This window comes from Podarcis liolepis (assembly GCF_965112155.1).
Source record: "Podarcis liolepis genome assembly, chromosome: 11".
Classification (NCBI taxonomy): domain Eukaryota; kingdom Metazoa; phylum Chordata; class Lepidosauria; order Squamata; family Lacertidae; genus Podarcis; species Podarcis liolepis.
The window spans coordinates 27,338,239-27,364,785 of NC_139565.1; the positions used below are offsets into that span (position 1 = coordinate 27,338,239).

At 42.0% G+C, this 26,547-nt stretch overlaps 1 protein-coding gene and 1 long non-coding RNA gene across 4 annotated transcripts in view; one reads left to right on the plus strand and one right to left on the minus strand.

Moving 5' to 3' along the window:
• Positions 1 to 940: 940 nt before the first annotated feature.
• On the minus strand, positions 941 to 13,364 carry FAM174A (family with sequence similarity 174 member A). Its single transcript, XM_083464689.1, has 3 exons — positions 12,821 to 13,364; positions 6,615 to 6,749; positions 941 to 1,463 (listed from the first exon to the last, which is right to left on the minus strand). The coding sequence occupies exons 1-3, from the start codon at positions 13,180 to 13,182 to the stop codon at positions 1,460 to 1,462; spliced, it is 501 nt and encodes a 166-aa protein (XP_083320815.1). The 5' UTR covers positions 13,183 to 13,364; the 3' UTR covers positions 941 to 1,459.
• Positions 13,365 to 13,465: 101 nt separating this feature from the next.
• The window catches only part of LOC310688336, a 35,773-nt gene continuing 22,691 nt past the window's right edge, over positions 13,466 to 26,547 (plus strand). The window contains exons 1-4 of one of the 3 annotated variants that reach the window (XR_014516865.1): positions 13,466 to 13,708; positions 17,138 to 17,218; positions 19,388 to 19,468; positions 21,499 to 21,599. This is a non-coding gene — a long non-coding RNA (uncharacterized lncRNA). Of the gene's footprint in view, positions 13,709 to 17,137; positions 17,219 to 19,387; positions 21,600 to 26,547 lie in introns of all 3 variants that reach the window. The other 2 variants (XR_014516864.1, XR_014516866.1) reach the window with 2 other exon arrangements.

Genomic DNA, 26,547 nt, shown 5'->3' on the forward strand with positions numbered 1-26,547 from the left:
CGGGAAGGGACCAAGAGGGTCATCTAGACCAGCCTGCTGCAATGCAGGAATTTTTTGTCCAGCGCGAATCTTGAACCCATGACCCTGAGATAAAGAGATAGTCTCATGTTCTACCACAGGCACAGGCAAACTTGGCCCTCCAGATGTTTTGGGACTACAATTCCCATCATCCCTGACCACTGGTCCTGTTAGCAAGGGATCATGGGAATTGTAGTCCCAAAACATCTGGAGGGCCGAGTTTGCCTATGCCTGCTCTACCATTTAGCATGACACTCCAGGGAGATTTCCCATGGGAAAATCTCAGCTTTGCGGCTCAGGACTGTAATACCTCAAGGATTGCCTCTTTCCATATGAACCTACCCGGGCTCTGAGGTCATCTCCTGAGGGCCTCCTTCATGTGCTTCCTCCTCAATATATAAATTCAATAAATAAATAAAATGTAGGAAATCTTCCTGGGACCTCATGCCAGTGGTGAGCAGGGTTGGAGATACTCCAGTCTGTCCGTCTGTCTGTCTCTCTCTCACACACACACCCTCCATTTCTCTCTACCCTTTTTCTCATTTTCCCTTCCACCTATCACATTTCACTCCTTCCCACTACTTTCTGTGTTAGGGGAATTTCTGGGGAACGCACACACAGTGAGAGGAGGATTAAGGGTTTTGTGTAACTTAAAGTATATAACTGACACCATTCATGATCTCCCTCTCATTAGGAAGTCCATGGTGCTTGAAAGAAACCAAATGTAAACTGAAGCTTCATTTATTTATACCTGCTGAGTAGGCTTATCGTTTTCAGAAACGTTCTTCAGAGTGATCTCAGCCGGCCTGTGAAAGACAGCCAGGGACAGCCTCACCAAAAGTCTTCGGTTGATTACTATCAGCATATTTCCTGCTGTCCGAAGCATTACATTCAAAACCAACAGATAACAGAATACAAGTAATGAGTGTTAGGAATACTGTAAACATTTATTTGCATCACTCACACAGATCTATAATGTACATCCAGTTTACAAAGGAGAGGGAACACCCCTCTGACACGGGTAGTTAAGTTTGGCAATATATCTGTTAAATGAAAGAGTAGGCGCTGAGAGTTCACATAAGTAAGTTATCACACTTGACACTCATCTAAAAAAATTAAGTTGGTCAAGAAACCCACAAATATATCTCAGTTAGTGTTCTGTGGAAGGGGAGATCACCATACAGAATTAACATAAGCAGAAAATACCCTGTTTTAAAATAGGTTTTAAATTTAGTGCACATTTCCCATAGACTCCAAACTTAAAATATTTCTGTATATACAAAAGGTACAATAAAATGTTACAGTGTTTATTGCAACAAACTAAGGATGCCATAATATAGATCAATTGTATACACCCAACGCTGATATTGGCTTCTTATTCCTTCTGTACAGCCTTCTTTCGTTGCTCCACAACTGAAATATTCTCCCAAAAGGCACATACTTATCTACAAATAAAAAAAAATATTTTTTTAAGTAAACACCATTCGTTTGAAATCTTTTAACACACACAAAAAAACCCAAATCTCCTCAACGCTGCACCCACTTGAAAGCAACAAGAGGATTTCATGTATATTATATATCCAGCATTTAACATACTTGATTCTTGCAATGACCCAAAAGCTGAGTTCAAACTTCCCTCTACACACACCAAAAAGCCCCTACCTTAGTCACCAAGCCACCACAAAAGAATGGATGTACTGCGATTGAAACAAAAGCAAAGAGAAGGGGAAACGTGCATTTTGGCATGGATTGGTGGGGGGCTATGACTGTTTCTCCTGTGGCTTCTAGGCTGCAGCTCCAAGCCCAGGGCCTCAAACCCCAAGACTCTCCCACCACAGCTGTGAATAGGAAGACTTCTCTTCAATTACAGTAGGGCTAGGGAACGTGTAGTCCCAACAACATATGGAGAGCCACGAGTCCCATTACCCCTGACCATTGGCCTTGCTGGCTGAGACTGATGACAGTAGGAATCCAACAACATGGTGGTGGGGAGAGATGTCCCAGGTTTCCCAGCCCTGATTAACAAGGTGGGGGACGACTTCATATAACAGACCAGTAGCACCTTCCACTCAATGGTACACATCTACTCCAGCCAATTAAGCTGACATGTTTGTGTTTTGAATTGTGGCCGTAACATTTTACAATGCAGAAGTTGCAAAATGCAATGCTTTTCGTTCTCTTATTTCTGACCTTAATCATCATGATTAGCAAGCTAGACATTGTCTTCTAATCCATTTTTTCTCATGATGGTGATGATATTTAGTAGTACAATGGTACCTTGGGTTAAGTACTTAATTCGTTCCGGAGGTCTGTTCTTAACCTGAAACTGTTCTTAACCTGAAGCACCACTTTAGCTAATGGGGCCTCCTGCTGCACCGCCAGAGCATGATTTCTGTTCTCATCCTGAAGCAAAGTTCTTAACCCAAGGTAGTATTTCTTGGTTAGCAGAGTCTGTAACCTGAAGCGTATGTAACCCGAGGTACCACTGTAGTAGTAGTATTACTATTATAACCTGCCCATCTGGCTGGGTTGTGCCCCAGCTACTCTGGCAGCTTCCAACACATAAAAACATAATAAAACATCAAACATTAAGAACTACCTATAGAAATGTATCTTACTGAGATACTGCATCCCATTTTACTTCCATCCCCCCCCAATCTTTTCTAGCCACCAAGCCACTGTCCTTTAAATCAATCTCTTTCCATCCCCCTCTTGCAGCAAAAAACACAAGCTTTACAGTTCCATCCTGTCATGAAATCATAACTACCAGAGCAATAATATTCAGTCCACTCAGCAATTTATTTTTGGTACACAGTGCAATTTTGAGCATACTTTATCTGCACAACACACAGCTAGCTATTACTTATAGGATGCAAGCAGTTCAATAAATAAAGGCATTATTGGATGTTAAGATATTGTTTAAGTATCTTTTAGAACCATCTCATAATGGCACTCAGGAGAAGAACTCAGTTTTCCAAGTATTTCTCTTATTTCAACATTTATATCTTTTCTGCACTCGCAGCATAATGCTTCTGTGGACATTTACTTTTTTCATGTTTATAGCAAATAAAATAAGCTGCACTGTTTTTAACTGTTTGCTGCTGACACGACTCAAAGTAGTGCAGCTTTTGACCACATCGTGTTATAAAAAGGGACTTTAGGAGATGACTTGCACCACTTAGGAATGCTAATGATTAAGCAGTATATTAATGCCTTGAAGAGATAAGGGTTCCATTTGCTTCTGTGTTTTTAGATTTTGCAACACTGTAGATAACTTTATCAGCATAGCACTGAGAATTTCCAACTCAGGCAATGTCGTATTCATTACTTGTATATATATTTGCAGCAAGGCGTAACATACTCTATGGATTACAAGCAGATAAGAGAAGTCTGTTCGTAACCTTGCCCAGACAGCTTTCAAATCTGTCATTGTCACCAATGTTGCATACGTTTTGGAAGCATTAAGAATATACGAACAGCCATTTATAAGGTTGCTTCACAACAGTTAAACATAGTTATTAGTACTCAAGACATATTCAATGTAATTCAGGAGCTTCTTTTTCCCTTACTGACTTAGTAAACCAGTACCAGGGATTTGCAGGCTGGAAGCAGAGGCTTCCTTGACAATGATCCTGTAACCAATGCTATTTCAGCCCCAAAAATGGCTTGTCAGGGAGAAGGCAAGGCAAGAACCCTTCTTCCGACACCTAGTTTTATTCAGAGAGTGGATATTTTGGTATAGAGGGGCAGGGAACACCCAGATGCAATGGGACAGGTGTAAATTCGCCATAACAATGAGAACAAATATTAAGAAGAAGGGGGGGGAATCCTTGTTTTGAAATAAGCACTGTCTTGGTGGATACCTGAATGTGAGCCTAGGGCAATTGCTACAAAGAGGTCTCACTCCAGCTATTCTTACAAGGCAGAACAGGCAGAGAGTCAGTCCCCTCTCTAATAATTAATAACCACGCTAATTATTTTAAAGATCTGGATGTGTTGAATCAAGATATGCAGTATTCTTCAGAGGATTGGGGAAAATGTCCCAGCACCCAGTAACTGGTGGTGAGAGCTGTGCATGCTTAAGCCTTTGCCTTAATTCCTACCTAGAGTTGTTTTTCCATTGTGAGGTTTCAGTCACATGTTTGCAAGTTGAAGCAGCTTAGGGATGCGAGTTTCAGGGAAAGGGTAGCTTCTGCAAGATGTGATACACATCTCCTTCCCAACATTTCTTATTGAACTTTACAACCCCTAGAGGATGCTTTGCAATGGCTAGTGTTATTGTAGCATGTCAGGATTCCTGAACTTGGAATTGGCATGACTAATATACAGCAAGGGTATGAAAGTTTCAATATATGCAAGAGTGAAACACAAATGAAACACTCAAAACAGAACAGAATATACTCAGTTTGAAAAAAAAATATCTTGGAAAATATAGTCTGTAAGCTTTGGGGCAGATACCATGATGGAACTGTTTCTAAACCTGAAGCAGCAAAGCAACCTCAATTTTTTTATAAAAGCAGAGGGAACCATGAATTCTAATAATGTTTATAAAGTACTTTGCAAAATTAGGAAATGAGACAGCATGTATAAGAACTAATGGGGAAATAGGGCATTCAAGCAAGTTAGCTATATTCCAGAGAGAGACTTGGAAAAGATTGCCCAATTTTGTTGAGAAAACAAAAGCCAAAGCACAGCCGTAAAAGTGCAATTATCTTACTGTGCTTTCCCATGGGAAATGAGCTGTATTCATATCAACAATGAACAACTGATTGTTGCTGTTCCTCTAATATTGAGTATATTTCACTCAATTTCCCCCATTTTAGCATACAGAACTGTATTACAAGTAATTATCAACTAGAAGTGCATCTATCTAAACTGTGTTGTTTTTGTTTTAAAAAGAAGTTGTTTCTGTATCTTGAGACATATACACAAAAATAACAACCATGCACTAGCTCAAAGATTTAGATTTAGACAGAATCTCATTTTTGCCTTCCTGTGCAATTTTAGTAGAGCTGGCCAAAAAATGTTGGTAGGCTAAGAAGCTGATCCTTTCTTAAATCAAATAGTCTTATTTGAAGCTATGGCCTTAACTGCTAAATAAATAAATAAACTCAAGTAAAGGTACAATTTGCCATGAAGCTGTCCAGTCTACGGCAATATCCACTGACACAACAAACACAACTCCTATTCTGCCCAACATCTTAATACTGAAAATAATGGCATCCAACTAGACAAAAACTATGCTAGAGGCCAGTTTAGTAGTGTTCTATGTTTTACTTGCTTTTTAAGGCAAACTAATTTTTAATTCTGCTGATTGGGAGTGTCTCACTTTTTAGAATTTTGTTAATATTTTAAATTTACATGTCTTCTGTATAAAAGACATGAGAAAGCTGCTGACATTAGTTTAATAAAAGAATTATCTCAAAAATCACTGGAGATGGGAGTGTCAACACAGCTTTACATCTACAGTGGTACCTCAGGTTACATACGCTTCAGGTTACAGACTCCACTAACCCAGAAATAGTGCTTCAGGTTAAGTACTTTGCTTCAGGATGAGAACAGAAATCGTGCTCCGGCGGTGTGGCAGCAGCAGGAGGCCCCATTAGCTAAAGTGGTGCTTCAGGTTAAGAACAGTTTCAGGTTAAGAACGGACCTCCGGAACAAATTAAGTACTTAAGGTACCACTGTACATTGCAAAACTAGGTTGTTACAAGTGAAATCCCATGCCACAATAAATCCAATTAGTCTACAACACACAAGAAGACCTGTGCCACCTGAGAGACTTAACACAGCTACTATTTGAGAAATGAAATACTACCAACAATATCATGTAAGGATAGAATCCTTAATTAATTAGACGTTGCCATTATTTCTGGAGTATAATAGCTTACAGCAAGCCTGGTATGCAGTATGACTTTATAAGAACAGGGACATAAAAAATAGGCAATTTAAGTATTTAAATAAATCAAATGCCCATAGCACTAAAACAGCACCATGTAAAGTATGCTACAGAACAAAGAATACAAACGACTTATTCCTAAATTAAAAGTCACAGATCTAAGATTCTCATACATAAGTTTGGGGATAACTATTTCCCTCATGTCTGATGTTGGCAAAGGGAGGCTGCATGCAAGTAGGTTTGGCAACTGTGCTTGGAATGCCCCAAGACAATATTACACAGATGTACCGTGCCTTCCTTAAAAGAACAACCAGCGCCTCTGGTCACAGAGGCATTTTTATATCTTTTCAAAACATCCACTTCATCCATGGATGCAGAATGAAATACATCACGCTTGGTTTCCAGTCATATACAGTGGTACCTCGGGTTACATACGCGTCAGGTTACACACTCCGCTAACCCAGAAATAGTGCTTCAGGTTAAGAACTTTGCTTCAGGATAAGAACAGAAATCGGGCTCCAGCGGTGCGGCGGCAGCAGGAGGCCCCATTAGCTAAAGTGGTGCTTCAAGTTAAGAACAGTTTCAGGTTAAGTACAGACCTCCGGAACGAATTAAGTACTTAACCCGAGGTACCACTGTACCTCGGAATCCGTTCCCTCTTACAACAAGGAGAACATCCTAAACTCTGTCTACCAACCTTCGAGGATGATTGGCATCAAAGAGTGTTGTGTCGTCGTCATCATCATCTTGTTCCAATGGTGTCAGCTCTGTATTTTCTATGTTTGTGTCCAGAACCCCATACCTCCTCGTCTTTCTGTTTCTTCGCCGAAGTCTGAAAAGTGTGAAAGGTTACAATTTATTAAGTGAATCACACTAATAACAACAGAATTAAAATACCCCTCTGAAGGAAAACTTAAGAAAAACTAACATGAATTCAAGTGTACTAACAACCATCTGTATAAGCATTGCATTATTGTAATTCACATGCGTAAGCAGGACGCCCAATTCGACAGTCAAGCACTGAAAAACTATTGATTTGTATAATGTGATTGCACAATTTTAGTTTGCTTCAAAGAAAATTCAGCTTAATTTAGCAAACAGTATGAATAATCCTGCATTTTATCTTGCCAGATCTTACTCCCTTAACTGCAGAAGTCCAAAAAGGAAACAGGGAGGGATGTGCTCTTCCATGGTTGAATAACAAAACACACACACTCACAAAACACTTCTCAATTCCAAGCCAGAAGCTCCCACCAAGGCACAAGTACAGTGGTACCTTGGGTTACAGACGCTTCAGGTTACAGACGCTTCAGGTTACAGACTCCGCTAACCCAGAAATACTACCTCGGGTTAAGAACATTGCTTCAGGGTGAGAACAGAAATCATGCAGTGGCGGCAGCGGGAGGCCCCATTAGCTAAAGTGGTACCTCAGGTTAAGAACAGCTTCAGGTTAAGAACAGACCTCCAGAACGAATTAAGTTCTTAACCCAAGGTACCACTGTATCAGAATATCATATTGTAATTTTGGGGAAATAATACAATATTGCTACTTTAACACTCAGCCAATGTAGCTATTGACTTGTGTCCAATGTTTCACATGTTGGTCTTTGAGTATTTTTTATGTAGCCAGAACAATATCTATGCACAAGAGAGAGGTATCAGATGTTTCTGGGGAACCCCAAGTTTTGAATGTCAAAAAAAGCCCTTGGGGCGGAGAAGCCCAAGTGGAGGAAGACAAAAACAGTCTAGTGAGGACTGGGGATGTTGACAAAGAATGATGAGGACATTGGATCAGAAGGGAATAAAATAGAATATTCTGAAGATAACTGAAAAGGTGAAGAACAGCAGGACCTATTTGTATGACCCTGTGATGGAGCTGTAAGACTGCAAACAGGTCACAAATCAGATCTATTTTACAGAAGCTTAATTATACTCTGATGATGCAGTCTATACCAGAGATCTTACTTAAGTCACTAAATCAAAGGGAACAAAATTCACTGAAAACTTGTCTGAAGAAATTCCAGTAAAATCATGTGCTTGGTGCTGCCACCTTATGGCAGGGCACTGTCAAAATAATTTCCTGATTGATTTCTTAGCATATAAATGCTGCAATCCGATGCACACTTACTTGGGAACAAGTTAAAACAAACTTTCATTTTGTTAAAATAAAAAATTCCTTCCAGTAGCACCTTAAAGACCAACTAAGTTAGTTCTTGGTATGAGCTTTCGTGTGCATGCACACTTCTTCATTTTGTTCTCATTCAGAAGTTTTATGCTACAAGTATGTTGGGTGTTTTATGATTCTAATCACATCCATATTCAACAACCAAGTGAGGCAGGATTTTGTTCTCGCTTAATAAATTACAGCGCCTAAAGAGAGTTACTAGTCCAAGGCTGCCAAAACAAATCTTAGCTAAAGATGAATCGGATGAGGGGACCATTTGCCAAAATGCAAACTATAATGTTATTGCAAAGCTGTTAAAGAACAAGATGGAAGGACTGTGTTGCTTGTTTCCCACTAAATACAGCCTTATGCAACAGCCTTAATTTGTGATTCGAGGACCCGATCCCCGCTTGGGGAATAAAGACACGTGGACACAGAATGTAAGGTTAATGGCCACAACTTTATTGATTACAGCATGTGAGAAGGTATTGGCTTAGGCATTGGACCACGGAACATTAGACTCCACCCACTCGTAGAGGGGTGAGTCTGAGGAGGGGTTAACCACCAGTAGGGGAAGCCTGTTGATGCTAATCCAACTATAGGTTCTCTTCCTGATGTCACCGAGAGTCCTGCCATGGCCCCCCGCCACATGGGCATCGGACAGGATCCACGACCGCCGGATTCCTTTAGCGGAATACCCAAAATTGTTGGGGAAGGCGATGGCCACACCTTGCCCCCAAAACACCAACAACACATTCCAATGCCTAACCGCCACCCGAGCCGCAACAGCCTTAATTTCACAGTGAACAATTCATGACAAATGGTGCAAGACAGGCTTAAACTTTTTATTATTTAAGAATATAAGGCCAGATGTCCAACACAGTTCAACAATTTGGTCAGAAACTATCTCTATATGCTTTTCACAAATAGGATGATTGTGAGAAAATCTGTAATTTAAATGTATCATTATAAGTCTGATGACAATCAAATGCAGGAGTTTAAGCATTTGTGAAACTCATTCTGATGAAATGCATGCATTACACAAATGAACATTTTAAGAATACATTTGCCTGAGTTATGTGAAGAAAATGTAACTTCTCTCTAATGTATTTTTTGTTCTTGAAGCAGAAAAATAAGTTGAAACAATAAAGCAGCCACTTCATTTTAAGTATTCCATTTCTACAGAATATTCCTTGAAAGTGAGCACACTTCCATGAATTCACAAGATGTAGATTTAATATCCAGAACTTTGTCAGTTGTCCTTCAAAAGGCTTACTCTGTAATTTGTGCAAATGCCATTTTAAATTCTATCCAGGTTGCCGATTTTATGCTGAAATACATTTTGGACATTCTGATTCTTTATTTAGACTATATCTATCTTCTGGTTAATGCAAAATGAGACTGATGCAACATGTAACATGTACCGACTTGTCAGTCGTTTTTCTCAGAGACTATAGTCCTTACAGAATATGATGCTTCAAATCAACAAGCCCTACAGTCCATCCTCCTATTTCACAGTTTATGGTTTTCTTATCCCCTTTCTATTTTTCCTGTTATATTTTATGTATTAATTTTTATTCTGTAAGAAAAATTCAAACAAAGAGTGGTCAATTAATACCTATAATAAAATAAACAAACATTTTCAACAAGTCCTTTTGGAATGCTAAGAGACAGGATATGAAATTGACAGCTCTCACCAACACCCATATGTTGCATGTTATCAGCATGCTGTTCACAGGTATACTGCTGCTGATTGTGGAAACTCTACTTAACCCTATCAGGACTAACACTTGTGGATAGATGTATTCTCCATGAACTTGTCTAATCCCCTTAAGAGCAAAGTCAGCTACTATAATCACGTAGTGTAGCCGTGAATTTACTAAGTAAATTCTACATGGTTTAGAAAAAGAAGGTGTGGGGGTGGGAGTGGGGAGAGAAAATTCTTAAGGTTGAAAAATCAATACATAATTTCATAATGTGTTGTCACACCATCCTTCTGAAGGCCATTGCTAAAGATAAGCAGGCCTGGGTCTGGTCACAGCTTTGAGGGATGAATTACTGGGAACTACATGTACCCTGCCTTTAGCTCCATAACAGAAGGAAGGTAGGATACAGTAACAATATAAGATCTAATCAAAATAAATTTTAAATACATTGGTAAACCTGCACATGCACATGGGCTCTACCATTTCAGACTTCTTCTTCTTATTATTCCAACTGTAGGTGGATTTGCATGATTGAATGGTCCTTAGCAAAAATAAATAAATGTATATGCATCACACAAACACACATGCATGCATGCATATACATTAATATACAAAGGAAGTTAGGCTACAAAGTGCCCTGCTTTTCTATATAAAGGTGTCAATAAAGTTTGCACCGACTTGGCAGCCAAGTCAAAATCTGTGGTCATCAGACTCCTCCTTCACTGCATGTTTTCTCAAAAGTTACTCCCACTGAGCTCAATATGGCTTAGATCCATGAAGCATGTTGCAGTCAGGTTGGGAGGCTATTGAGGACCTCTGGGCAGCTGAGATACACAGAATGCCAGCCATCACTCAAATGGCCCCTCCAACCCTTCCTCTCCAGAACACGGGAAAGGATGGGATTTGGTTTGGTTTGGGTGTGGAGTGCCTGGCTGCTCACTGTCCAAACAATCAACTCCAACCTTCCTCTCAAGTTGGAAGCTGCACCAGAAGTAGCTGTGTTGTGCCTCCAACATGCAGTGTAACTAAGCGGTTGGGCATCACAATGCTCCCTCTAACTCCAAACTGCAAGGCAAAGATGGAGTTTAATTATGCTCACCAGATAGCAGTGGAAGTGAGTGTGGAGCATGACCAGAAACTTAGGCCAGATCCTGAGCATGTTCGGCTCACTCACATGACTCGGCAACCCAGGTTCAGACTATTTTAAAGGCTTATGCAGAGCTATGCTACTGAGTGCAGCTTGGATCTGGGGTAACATTTGGTGGCTTAACTAACACCAGCATCTTGTGCATATAGATTACCCTCTAGGCTGTTTTCTTCTTCTTCAAAACATAGAAGCTGCTTCAGATCCTTGATATTTTGGTTGCCCTTCTATGCGTTTTTCCCAGATGCATACAACATCCCAAACAAAGTCACACTATACCACAAAACAAATTAGTTCCCACACAGGACTAGATTACATTTGTTTCATGGCTTTAAAAGCCCACTGCTTACTTGTTTTAGATACATATACTCAGGAAAACGTGCAGTTTTTTATATAGATCTACCTGTGTACTGAATATGTTAATCCAACACAAGTACTGCTAGTTTCTCAGGGTTTGTGCCACAGGCTCCCCAGTTGCTGGCCTCGAGTCTACAGTGGAACTCTGCTAGTTACGACTTCTCTCTCCAGTCTTATTTAAATACAAAATGATCATTATGCTAAGCAGCTGTCCCTTTCACTGGGTGCAAAACCTGCCCAGAAACGACCTTCCAGAAACACATATGATAGCACTTAAGATAAGGAGTGCCAGGCTTGAATCAGATACACCAGCGACATGTGCTCTATCAGATACACCAAGGTAAACAAGGACCAGGGGAACACACGGCAGCCTTAAGGGGATGTTTCGCAGGTGTGTAATAAGAGAGGGCCATGGGTCACAGAACTGAAGAGTTGGAAGGGACCCCATGGGTCATCTAGTCCAACCCCCTGCAGTGCAGGAATCTCAGCTAAAGCATCTGAGACAGATCCAAACTCTGCTTTAAAATCTCCAAGGAAGGAGAGACCACAACCTCCCGAGGGTGACTGTTCCACTGTCAAACAGCTCAAAGTTTTCTCTGATGTTTAGTCAGAACCTCCTTCCTTGTAACTTGAAGCCACTGGCTTGCATCCTACCCTCTAGAGAAGGAGAAAGGGGGGGGGGAAAGCTTGCTCTCTCTCCCACATGAAAGACCTTGAGATGGCTGCCATATCTCCTCCATGCATATTCCTGCATTGCGGGGGTGAGGTTGGACTAGATGACAGTCCCTTCTGTGATTCAAAGTGTTGGTGCTGACCTTTAAAGCCCTAAACGGTCTCGGCCCAGTATACCTGAAGCAGTGTCTCCACCCCCATTGTTCAGCCCGGACACTGAGGTCCAGCTCTGAGGGCCTTCTGGTAGTTCCCTCCCGGCGAGAAGTGAGGTTACAGGGAACTGAGCAGAGGGCCTTCTCAGTAGTGGCACCCTTCAGATGTCAAGGATATAAACAACTATCTGACTTTTGGAAGACATCTGAAAGCCGCACTGTTTAGGGAAGTTTTTAATGTTTGATGTCTTATCCTGTTTTTAATATTGTGCTGGGGGCTGCCCAGAGTGCCTGGGGAAATCCAATAGTAATAAATAATCATTACTATTATGATTATTAGAAACTTCTTTCTTGTAAATTGAAGCCACCCTCCAGAGCAGGAGAAAATGAAGCTTGCTCCCTCCTCTCCGATGTGGAAGACCTCGAGATGGCTATCATTGCAAGCAGGGTTGGACTAGATGACTTCTCGGGGTCCCTTCCATGATTCTAAGATGCAACAGGGCTGAGAAAAGAAGAGGCCACCCTAGCCAACCTTCCCTCCCCTTCTTCTTGGAGGGGGGAGGGGGACGGGACACCCCTCAGACTCAGTTTCCCCAAAGCCAAGTGGAAACGAGGAGGGGGAGATCCCCAAACCCTTCCGATATCGAATGAGCGATCGATCGCTGGGTAGACAGATTACAGGGGTCTCTCCTGCTGCCCCAGGCTCACCGCACGGTCCGGATGACGAAGTAGACGATGAGCGCGGCACTGGCCAGGACCAGGACCGAGAGGGCGCGCTGGGTCATGAGCTGGTTGCGCTCAGGCGGGGCGGGCACGGCGGCGGCCACGCTGCCCACCCCACTCGCATTGCTGCTCCGCGCCGCCTCGCCCACGGGGGAACCGCTGCTGCTGCTGCCCAGGGCGGGCGCGGCGTCGTGGCCGCCGGGTGCCGCGGAGGCAGAGGGCGACGACGGCGCTGCCGGCGGAGGCGAGGAAGGCGGCGGCCTCAGGAGCCCCTGAGCCGGGAGCGCTTCCCCGCCCCACAGCGCGGCCAGCAGCAGGAGTAGCAGCCCCGGCCACAGCCGCCGCATGGCAGCCCGTCCAACCGTGCGCCCGCTGGGCGCGGCCTAAGCGCCGCCGCGGGGCCTGTCAGGAGAGCAGGAAGCAGGAGCGGAAGTCCTCATCTTTCCCCTCACACGGCGCGGCCATGGAAGTCTCCCGGCCGAGACTCCCGCCCTCGCGCCTCAGGCGACCTGCTCTCACGTGACCAAAAGGGCCGGTTATTGCGCAGGCGCAACAAGGGCCCTCGGTCTCGCCTTTCGCCCGGGATGCTCGGTGGAGGAAAGAGGAAGGGGAGGCGGGTTTTTTTCTTGTCATGTCTAGTAGCCAGAGAGCCCCCCTTGAAAGAGGGGCCAGGGATGGGGTTTTCGGGGACCCAGACAAAACTCAAATGCCTCCCCCGGGAACACAAGGCCACTCGGTTTTTGGGGGGTTGTTTTTTTTAAACCATCAAACCAACAGCACCCCCCCAAATATTGCTCCCTGTTTGCAGGTGTGGAGATGCCAGATCCTTAGTCAAATCCGGCAAGTTCCTATCGATGCCCATGGCAAGTCTAGGCTGGTACACAACTTCTTCATGTGTAGCCAGTTTGTACATATGATTTAATGATATTTGGAATTCATGTTTATAAATACCGTATTAGGTTTAATGACACAAAAAATGCAATTTATTTTGACATTTTATATTGCCCATACACACACAAACACACACACATATATAAAGACACCTAGACAGCATCTTAAAAAGCAGAGACATCACCTTGCCAACAAAGGTCTGTATAGTTAAAGCCATGGTTTTCCCAGTAGTGATGTATGGAAGTGAGAGCTGGACCATCAAGAAGGCTGTTCGCGGAAGAATTGATGCTTTTGAATTATGGTGCTGGAGGAGACTCTTGAGAGTCCCATGGACTGCAAGAAGATCAAACCTCTCCATTCTGAAGGAAATCAGCCCTGAGTGCTCACTGGAAGGACAGATTGTGAAGCTGAGGCTCCAATACTTTGGCCACCTCAGGAGAAGAGAAGACTCCCTGGAAAAGACCCTGATGTTGGGAAAGATGGAGGGCACAAGGAGAAGGGGATGACAGAGGATGAGATGGTTGGACAGTGTTCTTGAATCTACAAACATGAGTTTGACCAAACTGTGGGAGGCAGTGGAAGACAGGAGTGCCTGGCGTGCTCTGGTCCATGGGGTCATGAAGAGTCGGACATGACTAAACAACTAAACAACAATAACATGACCATATATATTGCCCATATGTATATTCTTAACTATATATATATATATATATATATATATGCTTTCGTAGATTTTCACGGGTACAGGAATGCAGGTTTTGGTGTCTTCGGGTGTCTTCCCGTGTAAGAGTTGGGGTGTCTAGGCGACGTTTCGACGAGGTCTCACTCGTCATCTTCAGGCTGGTGCTTTCGGCTTCTTGTTACTGGAACAGAGCAGGATCTCAGTGTTTGAGTTCCTATAAATACTGTTGAGGGGGTGTGGTGTATAGCCTCCAACGTTCTGGGCAGAGAGGAAGTTCCCAGGTTAGTGTGCCTTTTCTTCTTTTGTTCCTTAATTACTTGAGGGATATCTTGAGTGATTTCTTGAGTGATATTCTGAGTACCACTTAGGTGGGTCATTAAGTGTGGATTAGTTGCTAAAGCTTTCGTGTCTTGACCTCTTGAGCTTGTGAAGAGTTTTTCTGAGAAGATGGCTGTACTGCACTTAGTTGTGCTCTGGCTTGGCTTCGTGTATAGGGGCGAGCTGTGGTTTTGTGCCCTGTGCCAGCCAGATCTGTGTAGGGATTGCAGGGGGGTGCAGCATCCGGAGGTGCCACTATGGTTTGGCTACTGGATGGTGTCTGTAATTTATCTGTGGAGAGGGTCTGGGTTTGGGTCTGGTGTGGTTGATTGGTGATGGCGTTCTGTGTGCCTCTGGTTCTGGTGTCGGTTTTTGTGGGGAGGGCTAATTTCCAGATGTCTGGCAGGCGGGACGTGTCGTCACGCTTGTTCATGTTGTGAGGGTGTTTCTCTATCTCGATGGCTTCCATGATTATTCTCTTGTGGTGATGTTCCATGTTAAAGAGCAATTTGGAATCTGCAAAATTAATTTCGTGTCCTGTTTCTTTCATGTGTTGGAAAAGAGAGGAAGTTTTTTCTTCTTTTTTGACGGCATTCTTGTGTTCTGCGATACGTGCATTTATTCGTCTGTTTGTTTGTCCAATGTACGTATATATATATTGTATTGACACCAACAGTTTTTGTCAGCCGGTATTTCTACCTGAAGAGCAGACAGACAGAAAGAAAGGAGCGACATCTGCAACAGTAGGAAAGTGGCTGCCAAGAACGCCTTTCCTTCGGCACAAATGCATAGCGCAAACCTGTCTTCTGACACCCAGGATTCAGGGCCAAGCTCCAGGCACAGGCTGCCATAAACCAGTTTGTACTCTTGTTCACCTAGGCCCATATTTCCTGTTCCAGCAGCGGATCTCATAGTAATTTCTCAACTGGAAATTACCTTACACCACGGTGGAGCATTGGCCCAGCTGGCTCAGTGTTGTCTCCACTGACTGGCAGTGTTTCTTCATGGTTCCTCTCTTGCGCACAAAACACCTCCCCCTTCAGCTCTTTGCTTATCCCATGAAAGATCTGATGACCATGTCTACTTCATTGTTGTTGTTGTTGTTGTATGCCACCCCAATCTCTGAGCGGTGCAAGATTCAAGGAGTTCCAGGTGTTCATCCCGGGTCTGAGTTTCCTTTTGGAAAGGAGACACAGCAGAGACTGGTGTCTATAGGATATATGACTTCCTTACAGACATATCTAATCTGAGATTACGATGGAGCCTTAGCACCCCAAAAGGATTTTGCTTCTCCCATAGCCACAGCCTCAGATTCATGCAGAAATCAGTCATGGTTTTTTCCTGCCTTTTCAGCCTGCAGCTTTTTCCTCTAAGCTCAGGCTTTGTCCTACTAACTTAAGGTCCGTTCTTAACCTGAAACTGTTCTTAACCTGAAGCACCACTTTAGAAGAGAAGAAGAGTTTGGATTTGATATCCCGCTTTATCACTACCCGAAGGAGTCTCAAAGCGGCTAACATTCTCCTTCCCTTCCTCCCCCACAACAAACACTCTGTGAGGTGAGTGGGGCTGAGAGACTTCAGAGAAGTGTGACTGGCCCAAGGTCACCCAGCAGCTGCATGTGGAGGAGCGGAGAAGCGAACCCGGTTCCCCAGATTACGAGTCAACCGCTCTTAACCACTACACCACACTGGCTCTCACTTTAGCTAATGGGGCCTCCCGCTGCCGCCACGCCGCTGGAGCATGATTTCTGTTCTCATCCTGAAGCAAAGTTCTTAACCTGAGGTACTATTTCTGGGTTAGCGGAATCTGTAACCTGAAGCGTATGTAACCTGAAGTGTATGTGACCAGAGGTACCACTGTATATAAGAGAGGGAGGTTCACCCCCCAATGTTGATGTAATTTTGCCATCAGCATAGTGTCATTTTTCACCATGAGAAGGTGGAGGTGGTGTTGGAGTTACACTACCTTGGGCAGCAGTTAGAAATGGGCCAGATTTTGCTTCATAATTCTACAAATTTATCAGTATTCCTCAACATGTACATGACACTGTTTTATCCACACTCCTATTGGCAGTCACATAATATGCCTTTTTCTTATGATGTGCTGATGACATTATTTATACTGCTCTATTTAAAGCATATAGAATTGGGCTATTAGTTACAGACCACTGTGCCAAATGGATACTGATTTTTACCCCGTAAAACTAGTCCCATCAATTATAATGTTTTATGGTTGGAGTGTTGTGCATGTTTTAGAACTTTTATCTTTCCAGTTTCATATTTGCATTTGTGTTATTCAGCAAAAATAGGGTGTGCTGTTTGCTGCTTGCTTGCTAGGTTTTTATATAGATTTATATATTTTATATATTTTGACCATATAGTCAAAATAAATTGCAATTGTTTGTCATTCAGTGTTTCAGGAAAAAACTGTTGGACTATCCATGCTTACTTGAAAACTAAGTTCTATTGTGTTCAGTGGGATCACTCTCTCAAGTAAGTGTTTGAAGGACAACAGTGTGAATGCAGTGTGTGAGCTTTGGACTTTTGAGACCTATGCCCCATCTGTACTATACATTTAAAGCTGTATTGTATTTACAGATAGGTAGCCGTGTTGGTCTGCCATAGTCAAAATAAAAAAAATCCTTCCAGTAGCACCTTACAGGAAAAGGCAAGGGGTAATGAATTGCAACTCATTACCAAACTTAAAACCATGGAGAGACCTGGTCTGAACAGAGACATTGGATTCTTATCTCATTATACATGACTAAGCCATTTTTCACCTTCTCACCCCTTGCCTTTTCCTGTAAGACCTATTGCAGTCGTTAAGAGTCGTCAACAGGCTCATCTCAGCTATCTGCCAATCCCCCATTCCCACCACCCTTCTGAGTAATACCCCTCCCCACCTTCTCACTATATAGAAGGATCTGGCAACTTCTGTTTCAGTGTATCTGAAGAAGTGTGCATGCACATGAAAGCTCATACCAAGAACTAACTTAGTTGGTCTTTAAGGTGCTACTGGAAGGATTTTTTTTATTTTGACTGTATTGTATTATTCAACTTTAAACAGTCAAAGACTTCTTCCCAAAGAATCACCCGGAACTAAAATTCTCAGAGTGGTTTAACAGTCAATCCCTCTTCCCTGGGAATTCTGATAATTGTTTCTCTGTGTAGCAAATGGGGATCTCTTAGCAATTCTCAGCACCCTTAACATCAAACTGCATTTTGGGGGAAGTCATGACTGTTTGAAGTGGTGTGATACTGCTTTAAATGCATAGTGCAGATGGGGCCTCCGATCAAGATTTTGCTCTCTCTTTTTGTTGTTAGAAACTGATTTACTTTTGAAATTAAAGAGAACAGAATGGAATATACAGAAATGGAGGCTTTCAGCAGTCACTGGAATTTAGTGTTTATTAAAAAGGCTGTCTGGCACTCTATGTCTGCCACTCTCCTTCACTTACAATGGAAGCTGTGGTCCATTTCAAATGTTTTACATGACAAAAGGGAGACAGATCTTGAATTTCGGTAAACGGCATTGAAGCTGCTAAATAATGTATTAAAATTAAGAATTTACTTGACGGTTACTGTGGAGAAAAAGATTTTTCCCCAGTTCCCAAAATAGTTATTGTAGGTGAATGGTGAGAATTTACATGACAGTTCATTAGTTGTAGGTTACATTTGTCTGCCTGGGCAGGAAGATTTTTATCTGTATACAGTGGTACCTCGCAAGATGAATGCCTCGCAAGACGGAAAACTTGCAAAACGAAAGGGTTTTTGGTTTTTTGAGTTGCTTCGCAAGACGATTTTCCCTATGGGCTTGCTTCGCAAGACGGAAACGTCTTGCAAGTTTGTTTCCTTTTTCTTAAAACCGTTAATACAATTGCGACTTGACTTCGAGGAGCAACTCATAGCACGCGGTGTGGTAGCCTTTTTTGAGGTTTTTGAAGACTTTGGTGATTTTTGAAGCTTTTCCAAAACTTTTCCAAAACCGTGCTTCGCAAGACGAAAAAAACCACAAGACGAAAAAACTCGCGGAACAAATTAATTACGTCTTGCGAGGCACCACTGTATTAAGCAGGATCCTGGAGAAGAAGGGCACTTAAGAACTCTGAAAATAATGTGTTTCTCAGTTCTTTTTTTATCAGCTGAACCAAAACTTTACTCTGAACTATTTTAGACCAGGAGGCATCAAAATGGAAAGGTCTGCCCTTGCCTCTCAGACTTCAGCCACAAAGCATAGTGGCTTCCATTGGATGAAGCTAACTGCCTTGCCAGATAAGGATATGACTAGTCCACTTTCTGCTTCCAAGAATGGTCAGCCGCACGCACTTGGAAACTCACAAGCAAACCATCATGTTGCCCCATCCCATAGCTATTCCATTGCCAATAGTGGATGTTTTCTCCATTTTCCCCTTACCTTTTAGCTTGAGCTGTGCAGCTAAATCTTATGCATGGCTAATTATAACACAAGCACTGAGTTCAAATAAACTCATTTCCAAGAAAGTGTGTTTATGGTTGTCTCCATTTCCTAGGTAGTACTTAACCCCCAACTCACAGAACTGTTTTAGGTTCACCATTTTTTAAAGTATAAAAACCATACTTTATACACCTAATCTGAAGTTTATAATTGGAAGAAGACCACTGATAGCTTTCTCTTTTCCACAGTGGCCAAGAAAATGTTCCTGGGAAGCCCATAAGTGAATATGAAGAGAACAGCCCTCTCCTGCTTCCAGTTGCCAGCAAATGGTATTTGAATCTGGAGATTCTGTAAAAAAACAAAACCAAAACACCTAGTGGTTAATGGGCAATGGTTGAAGAGTGTAATAACCACTGCATAGATTCATCAAATTATAGAGTTGGAAGAGACCAACCTCAGTTATTGTTTAATATTAAAAAGGAAACTAAGAAGCTTATAATGCACAAATGGGACGCGGGTGGCGTTGTGCGTAAAACCTCAGCGCCTAGGACTTGCTGATCGCATGGTCGGCGGTTCGAATCCCCGTGGCGGGGTGCGCTCCCGTCGTTCGGTCCCAGCGCCTGCCAACCTAGCAGTTCGAAAGCACCTTCGGGTGCAAGTAGATAAATTAGGACCGCTTACCAGCGGGAAGGTAAACGGCGTTTCCGTGTGCTGCGCTGGCTCGCCAGATGCAGCTTGTCACGCTGGCCACGTGACCCGGAAGTGTCTGCGGACAGCGCTGGCTCCCGGCCTATAGAGTGAGATGAGTGCACAACCCTAGAGTCTGGCAAGACTGGCCTGTACGGGCAGGGGTACCTTTATCTTTAATGCACAAATACTACATGGTGCATCTTTCTTAAACAAAACTGGAATAAATAAGATTTGGGGTGGCATTCAACTAACTTTTACTCGGAGCAGATCCACTGAAATTAGTGAACATGGCTAAGTTAGGCCCATTAATTTGAGTTGGTGTAGTTTAAGTAAAGGTTGGTTGAATAGCCCTTAGATATTTAGAAGTGAGGACCAATGGGTCATTGATAATTGAACTGCATTGTGTTGGTGGATTTGGGAAGCCTTGCTTCAAATGGTTGTTCAACAGTGACACACCCTGTATTGCTTTGGCCAAATCATGCTCTCTCACACGCAGTTGTTGTGCAGGCAAGAACTGTGAATCAAGCTGTACTGAAAACTGCTATAGAAATGGATAAATAATAATAGTAATGGGAGTACTCATGGTTTGATCTCAAGATGAAACTGCTGGGAGGGCTTACAGTGAAATGTGATTAATATGGATTTTGTGATAAGCCTGCAGCAGTGAGTGCAGAATTATGATTATGATATAATATTAGCGCTTGGAAGTAAGAGGAAGAACGAAATAATATATATGAGTCGCAAGTGAATGTTGCTAAGTTCAAGCTCCCAAGCCTACTATTTTTGTTCAAAAGGACCAAAAAGACAATGAATAGATGTACACTTTAGAGTACAAACATAATTTATCCAATTGCCTGGAGGGCGTCTGAAACATTTGAATAACCAGAAGGTCAGATAAATGGGAGAGCTATTTAAACAGATTGTCATTGACATGAGATTGCTTGGGGGACATGCAGAAACTTCAAGTTATAACAGGCTTAATAACATCACGTATACCATAGTTATTGCCATTGCACATTTAGAGCATAAGAAGAGTCTAGAGACATCACCTTGCCAACAAAGGCCTGTATAGTAAAAGCTATGGTTTTCCCAGTAGTGATGTATGGAAGTGAAAGCTGGACAATAAAGAAGGCTGATCGCCGAAGAATTGATGCTTTTGAATTATGGTACTGGAGGAGACTCTTGAGAGTCCCATGGACTGCAAGAAGATCAAACCTATCCATTCTTAAGGAAATCAGCCCTGAGTGCTCACTGGAAGGACCGATCCTCAAGCTGAGGCTCCAATACTTTGGCCACCTCATGAGAAGAGAAGACTCCCTGGAAAAGACCCTGATGTTGGGAAAGATGGAGGGCACAAGGAGAAGGGGACGACAGAGGACGAGATGGTTGGATAGTGTTCTCGAAGCTACCAGCATGAGTTTGACCAAACTGCAGGAGGCAGTGGAAGACAGGAGTGCCTGGCGTGCTCTGGTCCATGGGGTCACAAAGAGTCGGACATGACTAAACAACAACAACAAAGCATCCTGTTCTCACAATGGCTTATCCTCCATTGGTTTAAACCTCTTTTAAAGCCATCCAGTTGGTGGTCTTTGCTACATCCTGTGGGAGCAACTTTCATAGTTTTAACTATGCGCTGTGTTAAGAAGTGCTTCATTTTGTCTGTTTCAAGTCTTTCGGCTTCACTGGATGGGCCTGGGCTCTAATATTACCATACCGTCTGACTTTTCAAGCCTGAAACTGGGACTTGCATCTTCCAGAATGCGCTCCTGGGTAAGTCACCTGACCCACGCCTCACTCTTGCCTTGAAAAAGTGATTTTTTTTCAGAGCGAGAGCACAGTGCAAGAGCCCAAGATCATAGCACCCAAAATGGCCACTGTGATCTCACATGAAAATTACTAAGAACTGTTCCAAAGCATAAAAACTCATTTGTAGCTTCCTTTCTCTTGAAAATGGGTCTCATTAAGGAGAATATGCTAGTGGATTTTGCCATAAGTGGGTTGAAATTGCAGGAAGGCTGGTTTAAATATGTCTATCAGAGCTGCTTTTCCCTTAGTTTGGACTGTTAGGACTTACACTGCACCTGAGAGATCATTGTTTATTTTAATACCATTCACGTTAAAAATGCTTGGAGCATAATATTCTTCTTTCTTTCTCCAAACCTTTATTAGGCATTACAGATATAGACCATCTTAAAGCATCCATATGCAAAAATTTTAAAATATACACAAAGCAGTAGCCATGTAATATATACAGTATAGTACCATAAATTTTCATTGGCATGTCTTTCCACTAAACCATGCCATTCACCACGCTATAAAGAGATACTATTGACAGAAACTCAGTCACCCTTGTAGTTACCTCCGGGTTAATATCAGACAGGTAGAATCTGATGTTTTCATTATGCCATGATGTTAAACTATTCAAAAGGGGGGATAACACACATTTACATAGCTGGTTGTACAGTGGGCAATGGAAAATAATATGGTGATGAATTTATTTCGTCGGATATAGTAAAGAAAAGAGGCATAGTTATATATGCTACGAAGATTAGACCTGAAGCTTTTATTTAAAGATGAAGAAGGCAGAATGATAGTGATAAAAGTAGTATATCAAAGAGAAAAAATTGGTAATTGTGGGAATCTGTGCACCAAATGAAAAGAAAGCAGAATTTTAGGATAGATTGATGGATTATAGCGACGAAAAGATTATATTATTAGGAAATCTAAATGAAGTAACATTACTTGATATGGATAGAACAGCACGAGAAAGAGAAAGCAAAGAAGAGAGATTTCCGTGAAAAAACCAGTGTCCCCAAGTAAAAACTTAGATTTGCTTTGATTAATTTTGTATACCACAATCTGGATTATTAGTAGAGTACATGGAAAATAGTAGAAATGAAGAAAGGATAAGCAGTTTAACAAATGGATAAAACAGACCCGCTTAGAGGAAGATGGAAGTCTATTGGAGAAGAAAAGGAATTAGGATTAAAGAATATGGTGACATAAGTCTGTATGTAAGAATTTATGGATTTGTGGTTGTATGTATGTTTTTGGTATGGTTGTTTGTTTTCTAATATATCTTCTTTTGTTTGCAATTGTCATTTTATTATTTTGGTGACTTTACTGTTTATGTTTGTCTATTAAGTAAGAAAATTAATAAAAAGTAATTAAAAAGAAAATAAGAAAACAGTGTGTTCATTGCACATTCAAATAGGATCTTCAATTTTTATCATTTCTAGGGATGTTTAGATCTCTGCCCTTAACAAAAGCTGAGGGGGAGACGTTCAGTTGGGCTAACATAAATGTCCTGTGCTGGGCTGGAATTACTAACTTTGAGATATAAGTGATCCTGTTATCGGTTGTATTTAAACCATAGAACCTGGGGGAGCAGATTTTATTTACAGCTGACTCAATGTTTTGTTTCACAATATCCCTTAATCTAATTTGGATATTGTGATAAATATATTGATTACTAGAATTATACAGTAATTCCAAGTCAATACCAATAGGTCTAATTTTGCTGTGTATGAGATGGAGCCATCCTTAAGTAAATGGGAAAGCAGACTTGAAGGTTGGGAACAAAAATGGCAACACAGCCAGTATTTTATAGTGTTAGTCCACGCCCAATATTTCATCATGTGCGTATCTAAATCTGCAGAATGAAGAATATAATATATTCCTTAAAAGGCTGTCTGATCATCATATACATCAACAAAAGTTAATATTGTGTGCTTTATTACACACTGGCTTATTGTATTAGACTGATTTAGGAAAGATACAAAATCCTGGCAGCTTCAGACTGCCAGAATGCATCACTTACCGGTACATTTATTTAAGTTCCTGGTTCCTGGCATTGTGCCAAGTTGCCACACAGTGCTATCCCCTATCTGATTTATGCTGCCATGAATTCAGTGCAAACCACCTTTCAGAGAAGGTCGATGACACAATAAGGATGGATAAGGAAATTTTCACACTGGCGTTATTTATCTGAAAGACGCAAGGCAGCATGTTGTTCATGATGTACAATAATGAACGGCATTCAGAAGTGAAGTGGGAATTATATTATCCTCATAAAATAGGAACAAAGGAGGGTGAAGTGAAGGTGTTAAAACTGCAAAAACAATCAAAGAGAAAGCACACTCAAAAGTTTCAGAAAACAAGTAATTAGACAAAAGTGTTGTGTTGCTGCCATTGCCCCACATATGTACTAGTGGTGCTTAGGACTGTTTGATGAGGCTCAGGATCTAAGAGACAGAAAACAGGAGATTCTGCTGATTCACATCACCTTATCTGAGGCTGAAAGCCATGTCTGGTCTCCAGAGGGGAGCCAGTCCATGCTCAAAAGTAGGTCTTGAATTAGTCATGGATCACCTTCACTTGGGAGCTCCAGAATGGAACCATTCTGAGCAGGATTTGCATTTGGTGCCTAAACAGTGCTGGAGTCAAACACTGCTTCCAAATAACAACTGAGAGCACATGGTTTGCATTCATCACTATTTAAATTCAGGGCCAAATACAAGCCCTACTGCTTTCTAGCAGGGGATCCACCTGGTGTCATATGGTATTTGGTGATTGGCTGGTGGGGAGGCAGGGATAAACAATTTTGAATCCAGACGCCTGGACCAAAGTGGTTCACTATACCAACTCAAATGGGGCACTAAATAGGTTGATTCCATGCAGAGATAAATATGAATGCACCTTTTTGTGTCCATCATTATTGAGCAATAATCAAAGAAATCTCAATTCATTATGCTTTGGAAAAAATGTTTTAGCTGGCAGGTCTCTGAGTGCCTTCCCCCATTTCATTTTCATGTTTTCTGTGCCCCTATTCCGTTTTTGTCTTTGTTAATTATTTTATTGTGCTTGAGAGAGGATCAAATATTCATTTAGAACTTTAGGATATTCTAGGCTCAGAGTAGCTATTATAAACAGTTGGCAAAAAGCAATCTATTAGTCTCTGGTATCACATGACCAATGCTATGTATATTGAAGGGGCGGAGAAAACATGTTTAAAAATTAATTCTATTACCCTGCATGGCACCTTCATTTTCCTCTCATGCATGTATTTATCAGGGCTTCTTTTCAAAAACAGCAGTTACTTAAGCTCCCCTATCTAGCAAGAATTTATCTTCACCCATCAGTGCCGATGTCTAACTTCCATCCGCACTAATGATGGGGAGGGTATGGTTACCCAGACTCAATGAGGCAATAAATAGTTAGATATCACTATTTACTTGAAAGGTTTCCAAGTAAAATATATTAATAGTATTCTCTCCACCAAAGGCAAGTGATTTCAGTGTATTTTACATGAACAGCTGATTTAAAAAGCAGACACTGGGAGAGGGAGTAGACTCAATAACGGGACATGAATCTATGCTGTATCTATGTACTCTTTTCTTAACCAAACACTCATTTGACCTAGAAGCTTCATGGTTTTTAAGTGGTCAGAACATCTGTATAAATGTTTAGAAGAGCACTTTTGGAGTTACCATGTTGACCCTTCGTCAATAGTCAAGATTCGACAGACAACACACCTACGAGTTTATAATTCCATTACCTGGCTGTAAGGCAGTGCTTCCTTTCCTTTGTAACGTTTCTTTGAAACTACATGTGAATACACATCAAAGAAAGCATCTAATGGAAACAATGACCCTAAGATTCTGTAGTGTGAGATAAAACATTTATGTGCAGAGAGGTCACTACTCTACCTCCTTACAGTCCCGCATGCCACCCCAAAACTGGCTACAGAAGGCCATTGGTGTGAAGCACAGCGTCCTTGATTGCAGATGTGGAGAAGCAGACTGGCAGTCAGTCATTGTTCTCATGGCTGCTTGAAAATGTTCTTTTATATTATGGTCAAAGACAGGCAAAGACGAGAAAAACAATCACAAATGAAAACTGCCACTTGCAGGTCTCTGTCACAGAATGTTCTTTGGGTCTGTTAATTTCTGTTGCTCGTTGTCCACATTTCCCCTTCTTTGTGAGCTAATAGGAACACAGGGAGCTTCTCTATACATGTCAGACTGTTGATTTATCTGGCTTAGTATTATGTGACTTACAGCAGCTCTCCAGGTTTTCAGACAAAGGAGTCTTTCCTTGCCCTACCTGGGTGTGCCAAGGATTGAGAACCGTGAACCAGGTATGGAAATGGTGAAGCTGTTCTCCATTTGATCCCAAATGGGTGAAGCAATCCAGTGGGGCTGTGTCTCCTGGCCCCTTGGTTCATGTTTTGGGGTCATAGGTCTGAATAGGGTCTATATGTACAGGCTTTCTTCTGATTAAAAAATCACAGGAGAGCTTGCATGCATAGAACAAACTCCCCATCCTTAAAATGTCCCCCCCCCATGCATGGTTATGGGCAACAAAGCTGGGGGACTGCAACAGTGGGGCAGGGGTGCATCCCCCCTTCTGCCTCAATGTGACTACAGTCATGTGCAGAATGACCAAAGAGTGCCAGTGAAATGAACCATGAATGGAACCTGTACATTTTAAAACAGCATCCACAGCACCATCTTTGTGTTTTATTTTTGGGGGGAAGCACCCACAATGCACTTTCATCAGTGAGACATCAATGGGAAATAGGGAATGGTTGCTGTGCACAACAGTTTGAAATGGTGGAAGAGAATGCTTGGTACCGTAGCTTCAGGAACAAGACCCCCATGCAAAATGGTCACCGCCTGTATTTAAGAACGTAAGAAGAGACGTGCAGGATCAGTTC

Bases quoted from the DNA above. Each gene is read 5' to 3' on its own strand.
- FAM174A (XM_083464689.1), bottom strand. From the start codon at position 13,182: ATGCGGCGGCTGTGGCCGGGGCTGCTACTCCTGCTGCTGGCCGCGCTG. The intron at 6,750-12,820 runs GTGAGCCTGGGG...CACACTTTTCAG, and splicing joins TTCGTCATCCGGACCGTGCG to ACTTCGGCGAAGAAACAGAA.